This window comes from Capricornis sumatraensis, chromosome 4, assembly GCF_032405125.1.
Source record: "Capricornis sumatraensis isolate serow.1 chromosome 4, serow.2, whole genome shotgun sequence".
In the NCBI taxonomy this organism is placed as follows: Eukaryota; Metazoa; Chordata; class Mammalia; order Artiodactyla; family Bovidae; genus Capricornis; species Capricornis sumatraensis.
The window spans coordinates 93803355-93829452 of NC_091072.1; the positions used below are offsets into that span (position 1 = coordinate 93803355).

General features: G+C 39.6%; 2 protein-coding genes across 2 annotated transcripts in view; one reads left to right on the plus strand and one right to left on the minus strand.

Moving 5' to 3' along the window:
* The window catches only part of XPOT (exportin for tRNA), a 112788-nt gene that overhangs the window by 76422 nt on the left and 10268 nt on the right, over positions 1 to 26098 (minus strand). The window lies entirely within an intron of this gene.
* Positions 1 to 26098, plus strand: part of C4H12orf56 (chromosome 4 C12orf56 homolog) — an 80205-nt gene that overhangs the window by 21009 nt on the left and 33098 nt on the right. The window contains exons 2-4 of the mRNA XM_068971450.1: positions 9300 to 9462; positions 15205 to 15277; positions 24030 to 24435. Of these exons, the coding sequence (XP_068827551.1) occupies positions 9300 to 9462; positions 15205 to 15277; positions 24030 to 24435 (642 nt within the window). The remainder of the gene's footprint in view (positions 1 to 9299; positions 9463 to 15204; positions 15278 to 24029; positions 24436 to 26098) is intronic.

Here is a 26098-nt window from a genome sequence, read left to right on the forward strand (position 1 = left end):
GAAGATTGAGTTATGTTCATAATGGATAGACATAAGAAACCAACTAGGTCTCAATACCTGAAGCTGTTGTAAAATTAGAATGGATAAAGTTGGTGAACATTTATATTTAATTCCTCTTCTGTAGCCCATGGACTTCTGCTAGCCGATTTAATACATTTTGTATTGATGTCTTGCTTTTGAAAACCCAGATAAAAGTTCATGTGGAATTTATTTTGTGTTTAGGAACTACTGAGCATCACAATAATCCATGAAATGTAGCTGCTGCTGCTAGTCACTTCAGTCGTGTCCGACTCTGTGCAATCCCATCGACAGCAGCCCATCAGGCTCCCCCGTCCCTGGGATTCTCCAGGCAAGAATACTGGAGTAGGTTGCCATTTCCTTCCCCAATGCATGAAAGTGAAAAGTGAAAGTGAAGTCACTCAGTCATGTCTGACTCTTAGCGACCCCACGGACTGCAGCCCACCAGGCTCTTCAGTCCATGGGATTGGCCAGGCAAGAATCCTGGAGTGGGGTGCCATTGCCTTCTCCAATGAAATGTAGCAGTGCATCATTTTACCTTTGATAAAAGTAAATCAGACTGTTAAGTTTTTTTATACTTGATGATTGTGCAAAAAATATTCTTGTTTCCTTATATTATGGAAGCAGGAGTTTCCTATTCATAAGTATCTCAAAGTGTGTAGAAGCCATAGTGTTCTATGATATAACTGCATTTTTAAAAGAGCATCCAGAACTCATGCTGGTAAATTCCAAATCCTGGGTATAATTCCATCAAGTCGGTGATGCCATCCAACCATCTCATCCTTTGTTGTCCCCTTCTCCTGCCTTCAATCTTTCCCAGCATCAGGGTCTTTTCTAATGAGTCAGTTCTTCGCATCAGGTGGCCAAACTATTGAAGTTTCAGTTTCAACATCAGTCCTTCCAATGAATATTCAGGTCTGATTTCCTTTAGGAATGACTGGTTGGATCTCGTTGCAGTCCAAGGGACTCTCAAGAGTCTTCTCTAACACCACAGTTCAAAAACATCAATTCTTTGGTGCTCAGTTTTTTTATAGTCCAACTCTTACATCCATACATGACTACTGGAAAAACCATAGCTTTAACTAGATGGACCTATACATAAATAGTGTGGTTTAATTATTTTATTAAGAGTTTTTATGTCAACAAGTCATAGGAAAAAAAAATCTGTCACGTGTCTCAATTTGGAGTTCTATGGTTATTTTCATGTAGATATTCTACAGGTATGATTACCTGTGCTAGAAGTAAAAGCAGTTCTTTCAGCTTTGAAAACTGGTCCTAAAAACATAAATTCAATGCTGTATGAAATAATGGATAATTTATTTCCAACCTAAATTAGCTAAGAGTTTACAAAATAGAATATATCATAATATTTAAAGCTTATTTGGGACATAAAGTTAGAAATTTTTAAACAAAGGTAATTCTGTAGGACTATTACAATTTCCTTCCTGCCTCCTCCTTCCCCTTCTCCTCCACTTCCTCCCCGCACCCCCCACCCCCATCTCATTCCTCTCTCTCCTTTGGGCTAAAACTTTGGCTTTTGAATTTCCTAAAGATGCTTCTGATGTCCCAGTGCAAAGGCAAAACATCTTTTTTTTCAGATAACACCATATCTAAAGTAAATCGCTAACAAGGGACTGAATTCAGCTCTATCCCCTTTAAGAGCTTTCTTTTCTTTCTTCAGGCGTTGATTTGGACTAAGCGTCCTAGCCCTGTTCTCTGATGCCAGTGGAGAGGCTTTCTAGTCAGAAAAGTAGGCCAACACCCCATGGATAAGTAAATTCGCCTTGTTTGGTTCCTGGGTGGTCCTCTCATGCTTCACAAGCATGCTGTGGGTCTTGAAAAAAAGATCTTGATTAGTTTTTTTTTTTTTTAATTTTTAAAAGTGAAAGAAAAAAGAGACACCATCTTCCTTTCTTTAACACTTTGCCCTGTTAATTCAAGTCCAAGTGAATTAATTGTGTACATCAGAGTCTTGCTCTGTTTATACATTTGTATTCATAGGATCTGCAACTGAGATTATGATTGTTACATGAACCAATAAGAGAGCAGAGGGAAGGTGAAAAGTGACCGGTCATTTTGGCACTACCACTATTCACAGTTACTGTTTATCACATCTGTCATCATCTCCCCCCACCTTTTCCAACATAGATGTATCCCTTTAGCGGTGTGACTGTTATCAGGAATCACTGAACACTTCTGTTCTTGTGATGGGGTGTCACAGTGTGCATAAAAATGGCTTTTTAAAAAGTGAGCCTACTGTAAACAAATTGTTTTTATTAATCATATTAGATGTTGTCCTTACCGTTCCACCCCTGCAAACCTGAACTCTTTGGTGACAGATTTTTCAGGGAAGAATGCACACATCTATATTTAATGACTATGAGATGCCAGACTACCAGCTGAAATATTTTTTTTAAAAAAGATCAGCAAACAAGATGATTCTTATAATTAAATGAAAATAAATTATATACATATAATTCCATCATCCAGAGATAACCATAGTTAGCCATACACCCAAGAAAATCTGGAGTACAATATTACAAACTGATCAATGAATTAAAAAACATGAAACCATATTCCACATAAAAAGTGAAAGTGTAAGTTGCTCAGTCATGTGTGACTCTTTGTGACCCCATGGACTCCTCCTGCCAAGCTCCTCTGTCCATGGGATTCTCTAAGCAAGAATAGTGGAATGGATAGCCATTCCTGTCTCCACAGGATCTTCCTGACCCAGGGATCGAACCCTGGGTCGCCTGCATTGCAGGCAGATTCTTTACAGTCTGAGCCACCAGGGAAGCCCATATACCCCACATACTGTTTTATAATCTGTTATTTTTAGTTTCCAGCATATCACGGACATTTTTTCATGCCAATGAATACAGAAAGAATTTAAATGACTTCTTTGTATAAAATGTCACTTTAGTGTATTTAAGCAAGATACCATGTTCTAGAATGACAGAGCTAAGCAAATTCGATGATTACAGCAACTAAAAAAAGAACTCTGACTCTACTTACTTCCAAATGAAGGAATTAGCATAATTTGACTGAAACTCTGACGCAATAATGAATCCAGCTGCTTGATTACTTTTTGGATTCCTGCCTTATTTTTAAAAGAAATTCTTCTCTGAGAGGATCCCCACCTCTGACCACTAATAGGGCTGTGCACTTAAATCTTAGTTGTTTTTTTGTAAAATTGGCTTTAGAGACAGAGTAACTTGATTTGTAATTCTAATTCCACCATTTATTTACTAGTTTTGTAAACTTAACTCTGCATCTTGGATTTTTCCATTGCAAAATGGAGTTAATAATGACTATCTTATAGATTTGCTGCAAGTATTATTATATAAAATTTGTGCTATTTTTCATGAACTGTAATTATTCAAATAATTATAAATACTTTTTCTCTCCCCAAAACTGCTAATAAGCAATTTGACTCAGAAATGTTTACATATTTATTTGCATTCAGTCTCTACTTAAGGCATGATTTTCATCAGAGTAACACCAAATACACTGGAATCATAGACTGAAGTCTTGAGGGACACTCCCAATAAAGATTCCAGAAGTATTAGAGAGTTAACTGTAAAGGGGAAAACCATAAAGGAAATATAAATTGTAGGTGAATATTTATCTGATTTTAAGGTATAGAAGGCATTTCTAAGCATAAACAAAGGAAGAAATGAGGTCAAAAGTTGACAGATTTACCACTTAGAAATGCTATGTTTCTGTATGTTTTTAAAAAACACAGAAAAGTTTTCTACAAATAACAGCATTGTAAAATATATCAAAGACAATGAAAGCATAGATAGGTTGCCCCCACCAGAATTCCTACTAATCACCCCTGTCCCCACTTCAAAGTCTTTCCCACCCCCACTATCATAATAATCTTAAAAAAAAAAAAAAAAAGGTTATTCTTTTTTTTTCAGCCAAGCCCCACAGCTTGTGGGATCTTAGTTTTACTCCTGCAGTGAAAGCACAAGTCCTAACCACTGAATCACCAGGGAATTTCTGAGAAAAGATTCTTTATCACAATATAAGACTCTTCAGGCTGGCCAGATTATTTACATAGGTGCAACAAGAGTGTTAATTTACCAGATAGGCCTCCTGAAAAACACTTTGCAAATCTAGGGTACTGAACAACTACCACTGCTATAGATTTAACTTCTATCTGGAAATTCCATAATGAATCCAGGTTAGACTTTTAAAAGCCTATATGTGCTTTCCCAAGGCTAGGAAATCAAGTTTAAGAAATTCCACCAGATTTCTCGTGCAGTACCTATAAAATTTGAGTGATTTTTGAGATCTTGAAATTTCTTCTGGAGGGTCTTCTTGAGGTTCATAAAATTTCTTAAGTTTTCTAGTCTGCCAGGGAGTGACTTTGCTAATATCTGTGAGGCTGGTACACCTAGGTACCAGGCCAGTTTTCCTTGGAAGTCTTTGTTACATTGGTTCCATAGGTACAGCCAAACTTTGGCCCTTAAAATGGCCTGTCATACCTGGTTGAACCAGCATTCTACTTAAATATTACACTTCATGTAAGGCTGTAGTTATACAATCAATGTGTCTGTCAGGTTATATCCCTGTAAAAAGGCAAGCAGATCTTTATTCAATCAAGTTAAGAGTTTCTGAATTCTGGGGGAGTCAGTAAAGATCTGATATTTAAACATTTTCAGTTTTCAAAAGTAGAATCCACTAAATTGTTATGTTACATACTGATTATTACTTAAGAAGAAAGAGAAAAAGCTTCCTTTCATATCCAGAAAAACAGAACATTAAAACAACACTAATAATAGTCCAAAGAAATAATAAAAATAAAATTCCCCTCATCAGTTTCATTTTGTCCTTAACTGTTAATTCTTATTCTGATAAATATTGGGTTAGGAGTCTTATGAAGTCACCTGCTTCTTGATATAACAGAATCCTGGAAATCCTGACTAAGCCCACTGGTACAGTCTTGAGGGTTGACTATGTAATATCAGGTCAGCATTGAAGTATTAATACTTTGAAGAGTTATATGTCAATTATACCTCAATAAAAATATGTTTAAAAATAGTTTGAAGAACCTGGCTCAATTATTTTTCCAGGAGGCTCTGAAACTGGCCTTCTTTGTTGAAGACACAAACTCTGATCTTTAGCTTATAGTAGAACTCTCAAGCAAGCATCTCAATAAAACGAAAACTGTTTGTAGAAGACAGAGACATTAAATGACTATGATTAGTTTATTACTCAGACCTTTCAAATAGGAAAGTCTGATGAGGCAACTGACAAGAAAATTAATCTCACACACTAGTAAAGTAATGCTCAAAATTCTCCAAGCCAGGCTTCAACAATATGTGAACTGTGAACTTCCAGATGTTCAAGCTGGTTTTAGAAATGGCAGAGGAACCAGATATCAAATTGCCAACAACAGCTGGATCATCGAAAAAGCAAGCGAGTTCCAGAAAAATATCTATTTCTGCTTTATTGACTAGGCCAAGGCCTTTGACTATGTGGATCACAATAAACTGTGGAAAATTCTGAAAGAGATGGGAATACCAGACCACCTGACCTGCCTCTTGAGAAATCTGTATGCAGGCCAGGAAGCAACAGTTAGAACTGGACATGGAACAACAGACTGGTTCCAAATAGGAAAAGGAGTACGTCAAGGCTGTATATTGTCACCCTGCTTATTCAACCTATATGCAGAGTACATCATGAGAAATGCTGAGCTAGATGAAGCACAAGCTGGAATCAAGATTGTCGGGAAAAATAACAATAACCTCAGACATGCAGATGACACCACCATTATGGCAGAAAGTGAAGAACTAAAGAGCCTCTTGAGGAAAGTGAAAGAGGAGAGTGAAAAAGTTGGCTTAAAGCTCAACATTCAGAAAATGAAGATCATGGCATCTGGTCCCATCACTTCATGGGAAATAGATGGGGAAACAGTGGAAACAGTGTCAGACTTTTTTTGGGGGGGCTCCAAAATCACTGCAGATGGTGATTGCAGCCATGAAATTAAAAGACACTCCTTGAAAGGAAAGTTATGACCAACCTAGACCAACCTAGACAGCATATTCGGAGACTCAGGTTCAGTCCCTGGGTCAGGAAGATCTGGAGGAGGAAATAAATGGCAACCCACTCCATTATTCTCACCTGGGAAATTCCAGGGACAGAGGAGCCTGGTGGCCTACAGTCTATGAGGTCACAAAGAGTCAGACATGACTAAGCACACGGCACATATTATACGAATATAATATAAAGAATTGTGGTTGTTCAGTCGCTAAGTCATATCCAACTCTTTGTGACCCCATGGACTGCAGCACACCAGGCTTCCCTGTCCTCTATTATCTCCCAGAGTTTGCTCAAGTTCATGTCCACTGAATCAGTGATGCTATCTAACCATCCCCTGCCACCTCTTCTCCTTTTGCCCTCAATCTTTCCCAGCATCACGGTCTTTTCCAATGAGTCAGCTCTTCACATCAGGTGGCCAAAGTATTGCAGCTTCAGCTTCAGCATCAGTCCTTCCAATGAATATGCACAGCTCATTTAAAATATTAGATGGTAAATGTACATTTTGGGGCAGAAACATTTTACTTACATAAGTGGTTGCTTATCTGTACAAGCCATGAGAACACAGTTCTTTTAAGAATTACTAATGTAGGAGCTTCCCTGGTGGTCCAGTGGTTAAGAATCTGCCTTGCAATGCATGGGACAAGGGTTTGATCCCCGGTTGGGGAAGATCCCACATGCCAACTAAGCCCATGAATCACACACAACTCCTGAGCCTGAGAGCTGAAACTACTGAAGCCCAAGCTCCCCAACAAAGAGGGGCCACTACAGTGAGAAGCCCACTAGTCACAACTAGAGAAGGCCTGGCCACAGCAAGGAAGATCCAGCCAAGGCAAAAATAAATAAATACATTTAAAAGTTAAAAACAAAGAGTATTACTAATTAGCACTTTCATGGTGGTCCAATGGCTAAGACTCTGCACTCCTGTATCAGGCAGCTCATATTTTATCCCTGGTCAGGGAGCCTGGTGGGCTGTTGTCTCTGGGGTCACACAGAGTCAGACATGACTGAAGTGACTTAGCAGCAGCAGCAGCAGATATAGAAAGAGCTTATAGTTTCAGATCAGTAAAGTTAGAAAACAAATTCACACTAGTACAGATATCCAATAGCTGTTCTTTGTATCAGATGGCAATGATCAATTCTGTTCCACTGGACACAATCCATATCATTATGAACAAAAATCATTTGAATTATTATCAGTTTTCTACAACTTACAGTTTTAAAATAGCTTAAAGACAATAAAAGATGAACACCTAGATAATCCTTTTTGCCTATTTCAAAGCATTTCATAATTTATCTTGATTAAAGCAAGGGAAAAATATTCAGAATACAGTTACACAAACCAGAAAATTTAGCTATTTATGTGTAACATTCTAATTTTATTAACTTTGCAGGTTTCAAAATAAAGGCATTTCTGAAGAATCTTTCGTGCAGAATTCCTTTATTAACTATAAAACTTTGTATTAACTAAAGCACATTCTCCACTAGGCCTTGCTTCATTAGCCTGATTTGAATTACTCTACATATTTGAAAATAATTTTAAAAATTTGAGTAGGTCCTGACAGTTTTTCATTAATCCATCTTCCTATCTTTGGTTACTCTGTATTAGAATTAAAAATTTTAATTATTATCATTAATCTCCTTCTTATATTTGTGAAAAGAAAACGATGGAACTAAACAATCACAGGAAACATTTTTACCCAAATTCTAAATACCTGTAAAAATTACAGGGAAATCCCTACTGATGTTTGAATTAATAGTTTTAAGTATGTGTCAGGTGATTCTCCTTTGGAGAAGGAAAATGGCAACCCACTCCAGTATTCTTGCCTGGAGAATCCCATGGACAGAGCAGCCTGACAGGTTCCAGTCCATAGCGTCACAAATTGTCGGACACGACTGAAGCTTTTAGCACACAGGTACACACAGGTGATTCCCTTTACTCTTCGCTTTTCAATCAGGTGCCACTGCTGCCTGTCTGTCATAAAAAGGGAAGTAGATTGTTGAAGAAAAGATCAAAAGCCCTTAATATTTATTGAGATTTTCCCCTTTTCAGTCAAGAATAGAAAACAAGCACTTTGGAGAGAAGAAAAAGCTATTCAGAAGTAGGAAACTTCCAATAGTTTAAACCTTGATGTTTGTATTCACAGAATCTTTGTAGACTGTTCTCTACAAATGGCTACTGTCCTCTGCAGAGAAAAATCCTAGTCTAAACCCAATTAATTATACCTTTTAAGACCTTTAAAATTCTTTAAAAAATTTTAAAATGGAAGTAGTAGGGTATATTTTAACAAATAAAGACACTTATTATTTATTTAGCGATCCTATAGTGTAAATAGTTTCTTAGGTTTTGTTGCTGAGCACATTTTTAGTAAAGACTAAAACAAATAGAGAAGGAATTGGGAAACCTAACAATAAGAGGAAAGATTTCCTGGGGAAAAAAATAATAAGAAGGAATACAGTTAAAAATTGCAAATAGAACTACCTTATGACCCAGCAATCCCACTGCTGGGCATACACACCAAGGAAACCAGAATTGAAAGAGACACATGTACCCCAATGTTCATCGCAGCACTGTTTATAATAGCCAGGACATGGAAACAACCTAGATGTCCATCAGCAGATGAATGGATAAGAAAGCTGTGGTACATATACACAATGGAGTAATACTGAGCCGTTAAAAAGAATACATTTGAATCAGTTCTGATGAGATGGATGAAACTGGAGCCGATTATACAGAGTGAAGTAAGCCAGAAAGAAAAACACCAATACAGTATACTAACACATATATATGGAATTTAGAAAGATGGCAATGACGACCCCGTATGCAAAACAGCAAAAAAGACACAGATGTGTATAACGGACTTTTGGACTCAGAGGGAGAGGGAGAGGGTGGGATGATTTGGGAGAATGGCATTGTAACATGTATACTATCATGTAAGAATCGAATCGCCAGTCTATGTCCGATGCAGGATACAGCATGCTTGGGGCTGGTGCATGGTGATGACCCAGAGAGATGTTATGGGGAGGGAGGTGGGAGGGGGGTTCATGTTTGGGAACGCATGTACACCCGTGGTGGATTCATGTCAATGTATGGCAAAACCAATAAAAAAATAAATAAAACGAATCACCAGTCCAAAAAAAAAAATTCCCATAAGCTTTGGGGGATTTATTATCCCAGAAGAGATGAGCAGTTGTATTTGTCTTTAATCAGCTCTATTCATTTTGTTTTTCAGATTGATGATTACCCAGAATTTCTAAGTCCACCAGATAGAGAAACCAACCAACACATTCGTATCATTTATTATACAACTGTCTTAAAAAAAGAGTGTGAAAAATCAAAAGGTGTCAGGAAATTCTTATTTCCATTTCATCATGCCAATGCTAACAACAAAAAAGGTATGTAATATATTTCTTTAGGTGACATAAGAAAAGATACATTTCTATAGGAGATAAAAAGATAATGTTCTTTTTTCCTTCCCAGCTTTACTGAAGTATGACTGACAAATAAAAATCTATGTATTGATACTTAAGGTGTACAGTATGATATTTTGATGTATGTATATCAAAGTGATCACTGTGAAGTGATCACCACAGTCAGGCTAGTTAAGATATCCATCACCACACAGTTACTTTTTTGTTTGCTTTTTTTTTTTAAAAACACTTGAGATCTACTCTTCGCAGATTTCAAATATACAGCATGTTGTTGTTAACTACAGTCACTATGCTATACATTTCAGTCTCTAGGACTTACTTATCTTATAACTGAAGTTCTGTAACCTTTGATGGACACCTACCTTTTTCCCTTACCTTCACTTCCAAGTCCCACAATGGCAACCACCATTATACTCTCTGTTACTGTGAGTTCCTTTTTTAGATTCCACGCAAGTGAGATTATGTAGTATTTACCTTTCTGTGCCTGGCTTATTTGCACAATGTCTTCCAGGTTCATCCATCTTGTTGCAAATGGCCGAATTTCCTTCGTTTTAGAAGCTGGACAATACTACATCGTGTGTGCATATGTATACATATATACACATACATATATACATACACAGGCTTCCCAGGTGGCACAGTGGTAAAGAATCCACCTGCCAATGCAGGAGATGCAAGAAACGCAGGTTTGATCCCTGAGTTGGGAAGATGGCCTGGAGTGTGAAATGGCAACCTGCCTCTGCCTTCTTGCCTGGAAAATTCCATGGTCAGAGGAGCCGGGAGGGCTGCCATCCATGGGGTCACAGAGTCAGACAGGACTGAGCGACTAAGCACGCACACGCACGTGCGCGCACGCGCGCACACACACACACTACATTTTCTTTATCCATTCACCTATTGCCAGACACTTAGGGTGTTTACCATTCTTGACTGTGTGTGCTCAGTTGCTAAGTCACGTCCTACTTTTTGTGACCCCATGGACTGGTTCGACAGGCTCCTTTGTCCATAGATTCCCCAGGCAAGAATACCGGAGTGGGTTGTTACTTCTTTCTCCAGGGGTACTTACCAACCCAGGGACTGAACCCTCACCTCTTTCCTCTCCTGCATTGGCAGACAGTTTCTTTACCACTGAGCCACCTAGGAAGCCCCATTACACAATTCTTGACTACTGTAAGTAATTCTGCCATGATCATGGGAGTGCAGATATCTCTTTGAGACAGTGATCTTATTTCCTTCAGATATATACCCAGAAGTGGGATGGCTTTTATTTTTAATTTTTTTGGGAACTTCCATACCATTTTCCAGAATAGCTATACTAACTTACATTCCCTCCCAACAGTGCATGAGGGTTCTCTTTTTTTTGCATCCTTGCTAACACGTGTTATCTTTTGACTTTTTGATAAGTCATCTTAGCAGGTGTGAGGTGACAGCACACTGTGGTTTTGACTTGCTTTTCCCTATGATTAATGATGTTGAGAAGATTCGGTTCTTTACACTGAGGATAAGCTGACTATCCATGACCAGCAGCATAGTGCCTGGGCTTAGTTTGCCATGAGTAGAGAGGAAGGAAAGAAAGAAAAGTATGGAAGAAAGAAAGGGAGGAAGGAAAATAAAAGAAGAAAGAAAAAAGAGAGGAAAGTGTTTTCACTAAATATTGGTTTAAAAAAAGAATGAGTTAGACTCTGAATTCTCTTTGGTCAGTGCTTGTTTGATTTTAGTAACCTTATCAACAATCGGAGATTTTAATGAAAAAACCTGGTGAAGAAGTGCAGAGGGTAACCAGAAAGATTGTGAGGGAGTAACCAGAAAGATTGTAACACCTGGCTTTAGGAAAACTCCTTATAGTCATCTCTCTGAACCCTGTGCCTTTTACCAGCAAGGGAGTCACCAGCCCTGCCCTGATAATTGTGGTTTATTAACAGCATTCACTCTTCATTCAAAAATATTGGTTGGAAATCTGTTCCCAAGAATGATTCACATGTCACCTTTAGATCTTGTTTTTAGGGAGCTCAGTGTGTGATTTTCCAGTGGTGCCTAAGGAGATCCAGATGATCTAGAGAAAGGGAGGTGGGGAGTCCGGACTCCCAGCACTCATTGGGCTCAACCCCAGTGCAGCCCTGCTTCTAGGTTTCACACTTTGGGCCCTTCCCAAACATTTCTCATAGAGAAGTTTTAAAAATTCAAGGGTGACTGGATAAAAATAGATTATATAGTTCAGCATGACACTGCTTACTTTCTTGGTCTTATTTTGTGCATGAAAAATACACACATATATATGTATTTGATATATGTATATGAAATGTACATGTATACAAAGGAGTCCTTTAAAGTATCCATCCCTATAATTGGGAGCTGGTGAAAAGCAGACAAAAAGGCATAGACTTGGGACTCAGTTAAGCCAGATTTGCATACTGGTTCTCAGCTTTCCCAGCTGTATGACTGTCTGCAAGTCACTCAACTTTTTTGTGAGCCTCAGCGTCCTCATCTCTGTTACTAGCGTCACAAGGTCACTGTATTATCTGAAATCATGTGGCCAGGGCTGGGCACACAGCAGGAAAGTAGGCAGCTGTGAAGACTGCATGCTTAGCATGGAGGGAGAAAGAAAGAATGAGATCCACGGCGGCTCACTGCTGGCATCTAGCCAGTGTACCCAGACCAACCGGTACCAGCCTGTTCCCTCTTCACTGGACTCCACTCAAAATTAGGGTCAACCTCTTGGAGTACTGAAGAGCTACTAAGTGTGAGAAAAATGTCCAGTGTCTGTACACTATCCTGGAAAAGGACCGTACCACATCGACACTTCAGAGCATGGCGACTGTTTTTAAAAGCTGCTCTAATTAGCAAACTTGTTAAATCCCTGGTTGCTCTTCAGGTCTCCTGTCACACTAATTAGGATATCTAACTGGTGTTGGTTGCCTTAAATGCATATTTATGCTTGTCCACAAGCATAATTATTCTTGGCTTCTTTTCCCCTAACACGTATAAGATGAAAACATGCATTAAAGAAGCCAATTATAGGTAGAAGTTTTATGAAATTTAAATTCCTAGAAACTTTGCAAATGATGTTAAAAACAGTGAAGAGTCTTTAAAAACGTATGCTTTGTTCACACACATTCACGGAATGACACCTCTCTCCTCCTCTCCTTTGTTTTCATCTCTAAAGGTACCATCTGACACTGGCAAAGAGATTTTCAAAAACACGAAACTATTGCTGTTTCAAGGAATCATACGTAGCACACATTGGAGGATAAAAAACATGCCCCCTTTCCAGCAAGTCAGCACTGATGTGCTCAGATTCCTCTTGGCCTCCAAGCTGCTTATTCCTGGGTTAGGTATTGCTCTGTGCACAGGACCCCAGTGGTTCACCTCCTGGACATTCTGTAATATGTAATTCTGAAGCAAGAGATACACTCAAACCTATCTAAGCATCTATTTGAGGGTAGTCATTACTAGAGTCCTTCATGCTAATAATGATGATGCCATGCCTAGAGAAGCCGCTCACATTAATTACTGAGTATTTAAATAAAGATAATTATTAGAACTCCAAATCTCTTGGGTGAAAGCCTAGGGAATATTTGTGTCATGTGGTAAAGGTGCTCACACTCCAATCAAGTAGATCATCTTAACAAAGGAAGCTCAAAATTGCAGATCATTTATAATATAAATACTGAGTTTAATCACCACATTTTAAAGCAGGATTTCTAATTAGGCCCAACTTTCCTGGAGCTACAAAGAGGCTTTTCTCTATAGTACACATGTATACCTGTATGGGCCACAGTTAGCACTCTGTATTGCACAGTTTATGGCAACCCACTCCAGTGTTCTTGCCTGGAGAATCCCATGGATAGAGGAGCCTGCGGACTCTAGTTCATAGGGTTGCAAAGAGTCAGACACAACTGAAGTGACTTAGTATGCACACACATATGGTTAGATGAAGGGCACGATTAGTAAACTCTAAATGAACAATCTTAGTGACAGCAGAGTGACAGTGGTGAGCTGTATTAACAGTAACAGCTCTAGAATGAATGGGGTTATTAATGCCCATTAGTTTCAGTACATTCTAGAAGAGTACTACCCAATAGAACTTTCTGCAATGATGGAATTGTTCTATAACTAGTCTAATTATGTCTAAACAGTATCCATCAGCTACCTGTGGCTGTTGAGGACCTGAGATGACTAGTGCTACTAACTGAATTTTAGTAAATTTTAATGTTAATAGCCACAGGTAGCTGATGGCTACCAAATTGATCACTGTAGTTCTAGAATCATGGAAAGGACCTTAAAGGTTTTAGTGGCATATTTTGAAACACTGGCATAAAGTGAAGTATACTAATCCCAAACCAGAACGAGACACAATAATTTAATGAAACAAAAACAGAATCAAAGTTTTTTATATGTGTGTGCATATGTATACTTGTGTATGTGCATAATTTTTATTTTAAACCTAAAACTTAGATGTTTTTTTAAAACTAGTGATGTGGTGTAAAGCCAAAACAACAAGACACTGATGAGTCTCTTAGGTTAAGTGGATAACTTTTTAAAATAAAAGCTTTTGGCTGCTCCATGCAGCATGTGGGATAAAAGCTCCCCAACCAGGAATGGAACCCATGCCCACCGCATTGGGAACACAGACTCCTAGCCACTGGACTGCCAGGGAAGTCTCGGAATAATTTTTATCAATACATAAGCTTGTTGGTCTTCCCCAAAGGAATAGGATTTGACAAATATAATCAAACGTCCTACAGGCAAAACAGCAGGTTTGTTCTTTTTGGCGTGTCGCTTCTGAAAGTATTCCTCAGCTGACCAGCACCATGTACCATCAGACACACACTGTGCGGAACGACTTCCTACCTAAGCTACTGAAGAAGATTGAAGATTGCTGGTGCACGTGAGATAACACAGGGGCAGATCTCTCTATTATCTGTATTCAGGCTCTCTTGTCATTATTGCCAGTATAGCCTTGCCGGGTTCCAATCCCTGGCATCCAGGAGACCAGACATCCCACCAAGTGCTGAAACACAACTCTAGCCATACTTCATTTCTCAGTGGAGAACAGATGATCCTAAGTTCAGCCACTCCACTGTTACAAATTAAAAAGCTAATATAGAGAGGCAGGGACATGGACACTAAAGTTTTGTCACAACCTCTTAGTGTCCACATACACAAAAAGAGAAAGTCCAAGTTTGGTTGGTGAACTTGGATGAAATCAGGTTTAAGAGACGACTTGAGCCTAGCTAGGCACAGGCTGATCGTAGGTAGGAGCTTCTTAGTGAAGCAGCCCCGGCACTCCTTCCCCGTCCAGCACGCCAGCAGTGCTGTACTCCGTCTCCATTTCTCCACGCTGCTGGGTTAGGTACTGCTCTGTACATATGACTCCTGTGGCTCACCTCCTAGACATCCTGTAACATGTGGTCCTGAAGAAGAGATAGGCTCAAAATTGTCTGACCCCTAGGCCACAGGTGTTCTACTAATATGTTCTACTTAATTCTAGCAAAAACCAAAGGTGTTATTTGTATCACATTTAGTACCAAATTTGTGAAATGCCTACTATTTCAAGCGCCTGTGATGACTGGGGTCCTAAACACGTATTCAGTTCAGTTCAGTTTAGTCGCTCAGTCGTGTCCGACTCTTTGCGACCCCATGAATAGCAGCACGTTCAATCAAACTATGTAATTAATGACCAATTAACTTTTCTTTTCTCCTTAGTCAAAGAAGAGAATAATGGGCCTGTCTTTTGGAGAGGCAAAAAGGCTAACAGTCTGAATGAATCCATTTGCAGGTGAGATTGTTGGTTTATATTTTTAACTTGCTGACCAAAATTTATTTTACATTTAAATTGGCTTTTTATTTAAAGTGCTTTTACTCTACTAAAATCTTAGAATTGAGTTCTGTTTATCTCATATATATAATTATGAAGGTATTTGGGGAGGCTTTCTTCTAAATTCAAATCCAGTTAGTTATAAACTATAAATTTTCCCATTTCAATGGAATATACAGTGTCTCAATATAAGTAAATGATTAAAATTAAATTAAAAAACACTTACTGAACTCTGATTCTGTGTAGTAGGAACTTGGTCCCTGTAATAGATACAACAATGAGTAAGATATAGTTCCTACCCTTGAGAAGCTGATTCTAACCAGGATATATGATATTTGCATAAATGAAGATACTGCAAAGTATGCATGCTAAGTGTCCTCAATGAGTTTGAGCAAATTGTCAGAGAGATTTAATGAGGAGAAAGGTTTTATTCAGTTTGGGGGAGGAGTCAAGATATCAGATCACAGTTGTTGAAGGAATCACACATGGTGATTCAGATATTGGAGTTGTGGGAATCATAGAAGCTAGGGAGGCCTGGCGTGCTGCGATTCATGGAGTTGCAGAGTCGGACACGACTGAGTGACTGAACTGAACTGAACTGAACGATAGAAGCAGGAAAAAAATGGAACATGTGTAAATTTGAAAAGGAGTTTCCTAAGCTGCACAACTCAAAGTATGGTTCTATTACACACTTTAAGTAACTAGACACTAGAAGGAGGAGGGGAGCATAGGATTCTAAGAGCTCTGATTCAGGGGATGACAGGCAGGAGGAAAATTAAGGTGTGTTGGGGCCCTGAAAGTCAGGTATGACATGGGGGGAATAGCCAGGTTAGGAAAACACTGTAAAATGCTGCAAAGAAAAAGTGAGCTCCTACTTGGGAAGTATGTACGGATCTGTAGTGCACCATGCTGTGTAATAACTCAGGATACTGGGGAGGGTCCTTTTCCCACTGTACTTACTCTCATACTCACCTTCTCTCGCTGCACAATGATGTACAAAGGTCTTCTAAACCTAAATGTCACTATTATAACTTTTTCCTCACCAAAAGAAAAAATATTAGTTTAGGAAGCCTGGCTTGTGTCAGATAGGCTTAGAGGACCATGATTTGATCTAAATCCATGTGATAAGAAGCCAAGTTTTAAGGGGTTGCAATTCCATTGTTACCCTGAGCACCATAAGTTACTAGATTCTTGGACGAGGGGTCTCTGCCTTCCTGTGTCAATGCACTAAGTGATGTTCCTAACATGGCTTGCGTAACTGGAAGTATTGAGGGAGGGGCCGTGCCAGTGGATAGCCCCACACGCTCTCAGATTCAACATTCTTCATTTCACATTTGGTGTACAGTGCCCTAATTTTTCTAGACCATTCTGTTAGCCTCATTATCTTCTTCCATTTTAGAAAAATTAAAGAAATTTAGAAGTAATGTATGCAGTAGTTGTTATAGGTTATCTTGGAGGTTAGAACTCTGTTAAAAGTGGCTGATGTCCAACATAGGTTAAAAGGGGAATTCAGGCAATATTGGAATTAGAGGGCAATGCATGTTATTCAACATTCATTCAGTAGATGAAAGAGGAGAGTGAAATAGTTGGCTTAAAGCTCAACATTCAGAAAACGAAGATCATGGCATCTGGTCCCATCACTTCATGGGAAATAGATGGGGAAACAGTGTCAGACTTTATTTTTGGGGGCTCCAAAATCACTGCAGATGGTGACTGCAGCCATGAAATTAAAAGATGCTTACTCCTTGGAAGGAAAGTTATGACCAACCTAGATAGCATATTCAAAAGCAGAGACATTACTTTGCTGACTAAGGTCCATCTAGTCAAGGCTATGGTTTTTCCTATGGTCGTGTGTGGATGTGAGAGTTGGACTGTGAAGAAGGCTAAGTGCCGAAGAATTGATGCTTTTGAACTGTGGTGCTGGAGAAGACTCTTGAGAGTCCCTTGGACTGCAAGGAGATCCAACCAGTCCATTCTGAAGGAGATCAACCCTGGGATTTCTTTGGAAGGAATGATGCTAAAGCTGAAACTCCAGTACTTTGGCCACCTCATGCAAAGAGTTGACTCATTGGAAAAGACTGATGCTGGGAGGGATTGGGGGCAGGAGGAGAAGGGGACGACAGAGGATGAGATGGCTGGATGGCATCACGGACTCGATGGAAGTGAGTCTGAGTGAACTCCGGGAGTTGGTGATGGACAGGGAGGCCTGGCGTGCTGCAATTCATGGGGTCGCAAAGAGTCAGACACGACTGAGCGACTGAACTGAACTGAACTGATAGATATTAATGTAGATCCATCTATCTTACCTGTTAAATCTGGTATATTCTATTTGTTGGGGTCTGTGATTGATTTCAGATGTACTACAGTGAGAAAAATCAGCAAAAGTTAGAAACCACACTGCAGGAATGTAGGAATAGTAAGCATGAAGTTGGATTAGGCATACCTGGAACTGGGGACTTGAGTGCCACAGAACTTTGTCTCTGTCTCCTGGGATGTTTGTGGATCAGCTTTTTTCTTTCACTGAATAACATGTCCTCTCTGGGACAGCAAAGTCAACAGCTGTCTTAAACTCACTTTTTATTGCTCCCACCACCACATGGTGGCTAACTCACATACTTTCTTGCACCAAATTAAAAAATCCTGGGACCTCCCTGGTGGTCCAGTGGTTAAGAATCTGCCTGCCAGTGCAGGGGACACAGGTTTGATCCCTGGTCTGGGAACTAAGATCTCACATGCCACGGAGCAACTAGGCCTGTGTGCCAGAACTACTGAAGCCCACGTGCCCTAAAGCCTGTGTTCTGCAACAACAGAAACCACAACGAGAAGCCTGCATGCCTCTATTAGAGAAAACCAACGCACAGCAACGAAGAGCCTGAGGGCTTCAATGAAGACCCACCACAACCAAAAAAAAAAAAAAATCCTGGGAAGTCTCTGATGCCTAGCTTGAATAAATGATTCACTGATGAAAATATCCACCATAACCAAGAGGTTTAAAAACATGGCAGCTTCTGTGCGCTCCATGTGTGGAGGAGAGGAGTGAATATAGGTCGGGGTGGTAGAGTTAGGCCTGCTATCCATAGTTTTCTAGGACTACCATCTTCGTCATTAAACATTTGAGTCAAAAGTGTAAACAAAAGGCAGGCTATGATAAACACTAATTAGAGGGCTAAAGAATGTTGTCGTGTAGAGGGCTTTGAAACACCTCTGTGGTATAAAGTTTTAGGCCTAATTATGAGAAGCTGCAGGTCATAAGAAGGAAGCAGTTGTCTTGGGACATCAGATTGACATAAATATGATTACTTTTCAAGGTAATAGTAAACAACAGACCTTCTAACACCTGAGGGATGGAAAACAGACTAGTGATGATCTCTGATAATGAGATTCAGTACTTCAGTTTCTCTCTCTTTAGTATAGCTTCATTAGTGGATAGTTCCATGTACTCAGACATTTTACAGGAGAAAACCCAAGCAGATGTCTCCTCAAAACGCTCCTTGAGGAAAAATTTATTGTGACCTACTTAAGAGTCCCCTAAAGCTGGCAAGGAAAAGACTGCCTATTGCTTGCACATATAAAAGGAAAACATAGAGATCAACAGAACGTTTTTACAGTGCTGGCACAGAGGCAGATTTATATAAATTCAACTGAGCTCACCCTGAATAATCCAAAAGGAAAAGAGTGACAATGCTTAGCCTTCAGTCTAGATCTGCTCAGCTTATACTCACTAGGGTGGATTTTCATCTAAGTTTACATCTGTCTATAGCCTCTACTGATATCTAGCTGCAGACTTTCTAACCATAGGGCATAGCAAGTAGAAGGATGAACTGAAGAAACCGGTCTGTTTAATAAACAGAATTCACATGGGTTCAATCCCTGGGTTGGGAAGATCCTCTAGAGAAGGAAATCGCAACCCACTCTGGTAGTGTTGCCTGGAGAATCCCACGGACAAAGGAGCCTGGCAGGCTACAGTCCATGGGGTTGCAAGAGTCAGACATGACTGAGTGACTAAACCACCACCACATGACAGAGGTGACCACCTTGGCATCCTTATGATATGAGAATGTGTTGCACTTAATATCATTAGCAAAATAGAAGGGGAAAAAAACAATCAAGAAGTTGAATCTTATATCTTTCTCTAAGAAGAAACATTTCTTGGCAGAAACTAGAAAAAGGGAGCTGTTTTATTCTTTTCTGCATAGTAGAGAAAAACATGCAGGCTCAGTAGTCACACTGGATAACATCAAGTCTAGACTCTGTCTTGGACTATTTCACCTTCCCAGGGCTTCACTCCTCATTGTAGGATGGGGCTCACAATGGTGCCTATCCCACAGGGATGATACATAAAGAACTAAATCACTCACGTACGGTTGACCCTTGAACAACACAGGTTTGAACTTTGCGGGTTCATTTATATGCATATTTCTTTAATAGGTACGTACTACAGTCCTACACAATCCTCAGATATGGAACCTTGGATACAGAGGGGTGACTCTAAAGTGTTATGTGTTGATTTTTAACTGTGCAGACGGTCAGCGCCCCAACCTCATGTTGTTCAAGGGTCAACTGTACATGTAAAGTGCTTGAACTGTGTGTGACACTTAGTAAATCCCTATTAAACTTAGCTCTGTTGTTATTGCTAATTACCTGTAAGTCAGTCACTAAACAATAATCTATTCGGCATCCTCAGAATCCTTGATCAAGTCTTGGAACAGAATAACTTCCCTCTTTTCTACTCTCACTAATAATACGGTATTTAAAGAATAAAAATGCTATTGTGTGGGCTTCCCGGGTGGCTCAGTGGTAAAGAATCTGTCTGCCAGTGCAGGAGATGCGTTCAATCCCTGGTCTGGGAAGACCCCACATGCTGAGAAGCAACTAAGTCGGTGTGCCACAACTACCAAGCCTGTGCTCTAGAGCCCAGGAGCTGCAACTACTGTGCCCATGTGCCACAATACTGAAGCCCATGCACCTAGAGCTCGTGGTCCACAACAGGAGAAGCTGCCACAATGAGAAGCCTGTATACTACAACTGGAATGTAGCCCCTGGTTGCCACAACCAGAGAAAAGCTCATGCAGCAATGAAGACCCAGCACAGCCAAAGTTAAAATAAGTAAATACTTTCTTTAAAAGCTAATAAAAAATGCTATTGTGCAGTAATTTGGCATGTGTGTGTGCTAAGATGCTTCAGGCATGTCTGACTCTTCAACCCTATGGACTGTAGCCTGCCAGGCAACTCTGTCCTTGGGATTTTCCAGGCAAGAATACTGGAGTGGGTTGCCATAAAATGTACTATTCAGAATGCTAACTGTGTTGAATGTTATGTTATGTGACTCTGGGTCACATGACAAGTTTGGTACTGGTGTCTGCCAGCCTCTTGATTACACTTAAATACTGATAATTGCTTTCCAGTTTTGAATTATTTTACATAAAATTGCTTATATCTCACCAATTCTGCTTTAGTAGAGCCTTCATGGGGAATTTTTAAATTCAGGAGAGCTGAAATTCTACATCTTTTTTTTTTTTTAATTATTTTTACTTTATTTTACTTTACAATACTGTATTGGTTTTGGCATACATTGACATGAATCCACCACGGGTGTACATGAGCTCCCTGAAATTCTACATCTTAAGATCTAGGCCTATATAATTTTTTTTTATGGAAGAATCATTGTTCTTTATTGCTCTGCTTGTTTTTTCTATTTTGTATATTAATCTGACTACTTCCTTGAATAGGTGCTTTGCTCTCCATGAAAACTAAATTCCCCATTTTCGTATTTAACTTCTTTCTCTTCCTTCTTAAGAGTTTTAAAAATCAAATAATTATTTTTTTGTATTTGATTCTAAAACTTTTGAAAAAGATGAGAAAGAAGTTAAATAAATTCTACTTACCATTTTTCCTCATTTCTTGATAGAATCAATACGCTAGCATATATGTACTTTGTATTCTTAGTTGACCTTGCATCTAATGGATTTTTCTGAAGCTGTTTAATGTTGCCTGTTGCTTTTTGGACTGTGGGTTTAACTTGATGATTTCAGCCTCAAGGAGTGAATGTGGCTGTGTTTGATGTGGAGGGGAAAAGGAGAAAAGTCATTTGTGCATAATTTTGATCTTGGAGTTATCTTTTCCAGTTCTCTCATTGCTTACTCCTTTATGGCTGGGCTCTCCCTAGAGATACATAATCAGCTCATTAGAAAAACACTTGACTTTTAGCAACCTAGCACTATAAATATGAAGTCGACTAGTGTGGAAATTCAAGGTTCTAGAACTCTTCAGACTACTAAGAGTAGATATTACTGAATTTTAAATGAAAAATACAGTTTAGCTTTACGGTTGGCTTGCTTAAGCGGTGAAGCTATAATGTCTGTGGCATTTTAATTTATGCTGTCAAAAAGGTAATCCTTGTTAGAAACTCTTTTAACTCTCTAAAATAATAAATTTTTCATACAACTGAGTAAATTACAGTCACTTCAAGTGGATTTTTCTGTAATTACCTGAAATCATTTTGCTGACCTTTAAGATCAATTCAGTTCAGTCGCTCAGTCGTGTCCAACTCTTTGCAACCCCATGGACTGCAGCATGCCAGGCCTCCCTGTCCACCACCAACACCCGGAGCTTACTCAAACTCATGTTCATTGAGTCGGTGATGCCATCCAACCATCTCATCCTCTGTTGTCCCCTTCTCCTCCTGCCTTCAATCTTTCCCAGCATCAGGGTCTTTTCCAGTGAGTCAGTTCTTTGCATCAGGTGGCCAAAGTATTGGAGTTTCAGCTTCAGCATCAGTCCTTCCAATGAATATTCAGGACTGATTTCCTTCAGGATGGACTGGTTGTATTTCCTTGCAGTCCAAGGGACTCTCAAGAGTCTTCTCCAACACCACAGTTCAAAAGCATCAATTCTTCAGTGCTCAGCTTTCTTTATAGTCCAACTCTCACATCCATATGTGACTACTGGAAAAACCATAGCTTTGACTAGACAGACCTTTGTTGGCAAAGTGATGTCTCCACTTTTTAATATGCTGCTTAGGTTGGTCATAGCTTTTCTTCCAAGGAGCAAGCATCTTTGAATTTCATGGCTGCAGTCACCATCTGCGGTGATTTTGGAGCCCCCCAAAATAAAGTCTGTCACTGTTTCCACTGTTTCCCCATCTATTTGCCATGAAGTGATGGGACTAGATGCCATGATTTTAGTTTAATATATGTTGGGCCCAAAATGAACATTTTAACCTAATTTCATAACATTATCTAACATAATCTGTGCACTGGCTATTTAATTCAATTCCCATAGAGAAAATTTTAGAAAATATCATCTACAAGAATAAAGAAAAGCTATCACTTTTTGAGCACTTGTATGTTCATGTGTGTGTGTGTGCGTGCATACATGTACACATATGTAAAGTCAATGGAAGAGGGAGCTGAGAGTTGAAAGTCAGCCTAGTTCATAGCACAGTACAGATGATTAATGAATTTTGCTACTGCTGCTAAGTCGCTTCAGTCATGTCCGACTCTGTGCGACCCCATAGACGGCAGCCCAACAGGCTCACCCGTCCCTGGGATTCTCCAGGCAAGAACACTGGAGTGGGTTGCCATTTCCCTCTCCAATGCATGAAAGCGAAAAGTGAAACGGAAGTTGCTCAGTCATGTTCAGCTCTTAGTGACCCCATGGACTGCAGCCTTCCAGGCTCCTCCATCCATGGGATTTACCAGGCAAGAGTGCTGGAGTGGGTTGCCATTGCCTTCTCCAGAATGAATTCTACACCTGTTTTAAATTAAGAACAAATAAAAACAAAGTGGTTTCCAACTTTCATAGAGGTTCCAGTCTCATAAGGGAGACAAGATAAATTAATATAAAATGATAAACCAGCAATTCAAGACAATATAGGGTAATATTAATAGCTAGCACCTACTGAGTGATTAATTGCTAGCATCTGTTGAGTATTGCATGTATTTTCTTACTTAGTCCTCACAGAAACCCAATGAGATGGTTCTATTGGCTCCTATTTTAAAATTAGGAAATTAACGCTTAGGTCAATCAAAATCACATAACCACTGAGGGGCAGAGCCTGGATTAGAACTTGGATCTCATATTCTGCAACTTCTTAGCCTCTGCCACTTGCTTCCTTGGGCTGCAGAGAAAAGAAGTGGGTCATGGTGAGCTGCAGAGAACAGGGAAGACAAAAGATGGGACAAAAGATTGATTCTGAAAAAAAACTGCTGATGCTATTGCAATGATATTAGAAAAATTAGAAGAGTATTAGCAAAACATGAGTCAAAGAAAACACCATTTAAGAAAGTCTCTCTTCACATCTCTCCATATGAATAATTGTTTCTTTATGGTATCCATCAGAAATGCACAATGAAAGAACAATCAAGTTTCAAAACTAGAATGAAAAGTCCTTTCACTAGGAGTATTGGGCTCTGTGAAGGACAGGCATAATGCTTTAGATGTAAAAAAAAAAAAAAGCCTCTTTAAATGACATAGGGTAGATTCTATTTCTGAAAGCAGGAGTATATACTGAAGAATTGTACCATAACTCCTAGCAGGTGAGAGTAAATCGCTCCTTTCTTCTAACAAGCATTCCCTTTATTCGAAGACTTTTACTTTCAGACTTTATGCGAAGACTTTTACTTTCAAACTGCTGCAGTGGGCCACTGGGTTCTTTTTGTTCCTTTCTGTTAAATTCTGAATATTATGTTTAACTCTAAATTCTACCTGACAGGTACCACCAGGAGAGCAGCACAGCATCCAAGGACTCAACTCTCGGCCCTTCTTCAGACCTGAAGAAGCTGTCCCTTCATGGCCAAAGAGCTGGTGGACCCTTACCTAACCCTTCCAGGAGAAGTTGTCAGCTCACATCAGCCAGTAGCAAAGCTAGTGGGCCATTTTGTATAACAGACACAAAAGAACCCCAGGGGCTTTTAGATCACAAAGACTCTCTAAGTGAAATCCCTTTCAAGTGCAATGGGAACGGAAATGAGTTTTACTTAGGAAATTCCACCCTGGCTTCCCCTTTACAGAGCAACCCAAATCTAGAGAAAAAGGAGTCAGAACTTCATTTGTATGTTATTTCCACAACATCATCAATATTTCTGCACTTAAAAAGTTCATGGAACAATTATATTATAGTAAGTGCCCTCCTAAGTTAACCTTGCCTTGAGGATTAGTTTTTAGGATAGGCTTCCCTGCTCTTCCTCCCCATTTTGGAAACTTAACCTTGGGATTTAAGATAGTGAAAGACACAATGCACTGGACAATTAAGGAGATGACTTTATCAGGCTACTCCAATAGGGGAAATGCTCATTAATGAAAAGTGTCTTAAAGAAAAGGAGATGGCCCTGAGGTTTCATGAGGCAGGTAACAAATAGGGCAGTTGGCCGTAAGTCTTGTGGGAATCAGTGAGGAAGGTTGGAGACAGGTCTTATTTTGGAATATTTGTGAGCAGTGTTTTTTTTTACAGTTAGCTGGGGTGATTTCTCAGGCTTCTCAGGTGGCAGTTTTAAGACACACAGGTTCGATCCCTGGGTCGGGAAGATCCCCTGGAGGAGGGCATGGCACCCCACTCTAGTAACTATTCTCACCTGGAGAATCCCATGGACAGAGGAGCCTAGTGAGCTATGGTCCATAGCGTTGCAAAGAGTTGGACACAATTGAAGTGACTTAGCACGCACACAAGGGGTGATTTCTTAACCATTCAGCTTTCAGTGAAGACAAAGCTCAACACTGTCAATATGTTTCATTATTTCTTAGCTGTGCTACTGAAAGTAGGCTAGTGGGAGTCATTGTCATAAGATCAGATAATTTTACAGAGATCACCTGGCTTATGTCCTTTATTTTATAAATGAGGAGACTGAAGCAAAAAAAAATTCTAAGTAACTTACTCAACATTGTGTAGTAAGCTTAGAGGCAGAGTCAGAACTCTCATTTAGTAATCTTTTTATAACACCAGGATCAGTTTTATAATATGACTCTTTTTAGTTCCCTTCAGTGATATATAATTTTTATTACTGATCTTCGAATATAATAATGTTGAAATGAAAGTCACTCAGTTGTGTCCAGCTCTTTGCAACCCCGTGGACTATACAGTCCATGAAATTCTCCAGGCCAGAATACTGGAGTGGGTAGCCTTTCCCTTCTCCAGGGGATCTTCCCAACCCAGGGATTGAACTCAGGTCTGCATTGTGGATAGATTCTTTACCAGCTGAGTCACAAGGGAAGTCCAAGAATACTGGAGTGGGTAGTCTATCCCTTCTCCAAGGGATCTTCCCAACCCAGGGATTGAACCCAGGTCTCCTGCATTGTAGGTGGATTCTTTACCAGGTGAGCCATAAGGGAAGCCCTTCTGAGTGAAAAGAGTCTTTCATAATGATGTTAAGAGGAATGAAAGACTCTTATCACTCAGAAGAAGCTAGGAAGGAGGGGTTTTATAAGTGGCCCCAAATTTGGAAGACTGCAAGGCAACTCTAGTTTTTTTCTCACAGCACAGTTCAGAATATTTAATGTTTAAATTAAATGTTAAATGTTTAAAATTCATCTGTAAAATCTTAAACAGCTTTCTCCAAATTAAGAATGTATGTGAATCATAAATAGAGGGAAAATCTTGATCTCTTAAAAGAAGGCCTTATATACGACTCTTTGTGACCCCTTGGACTGTAGTCTACCAGGCTTCTCTGTCCATGGGATTTTCCAGGCAGTAGTCCTGGAGTGGATTGCCATTTCCTTCTCCAGGGGATCTTCCCAACTCAGGGCTCAAACCCGGGTCTCCCGCACTGTAGACAGACACTTTACCAT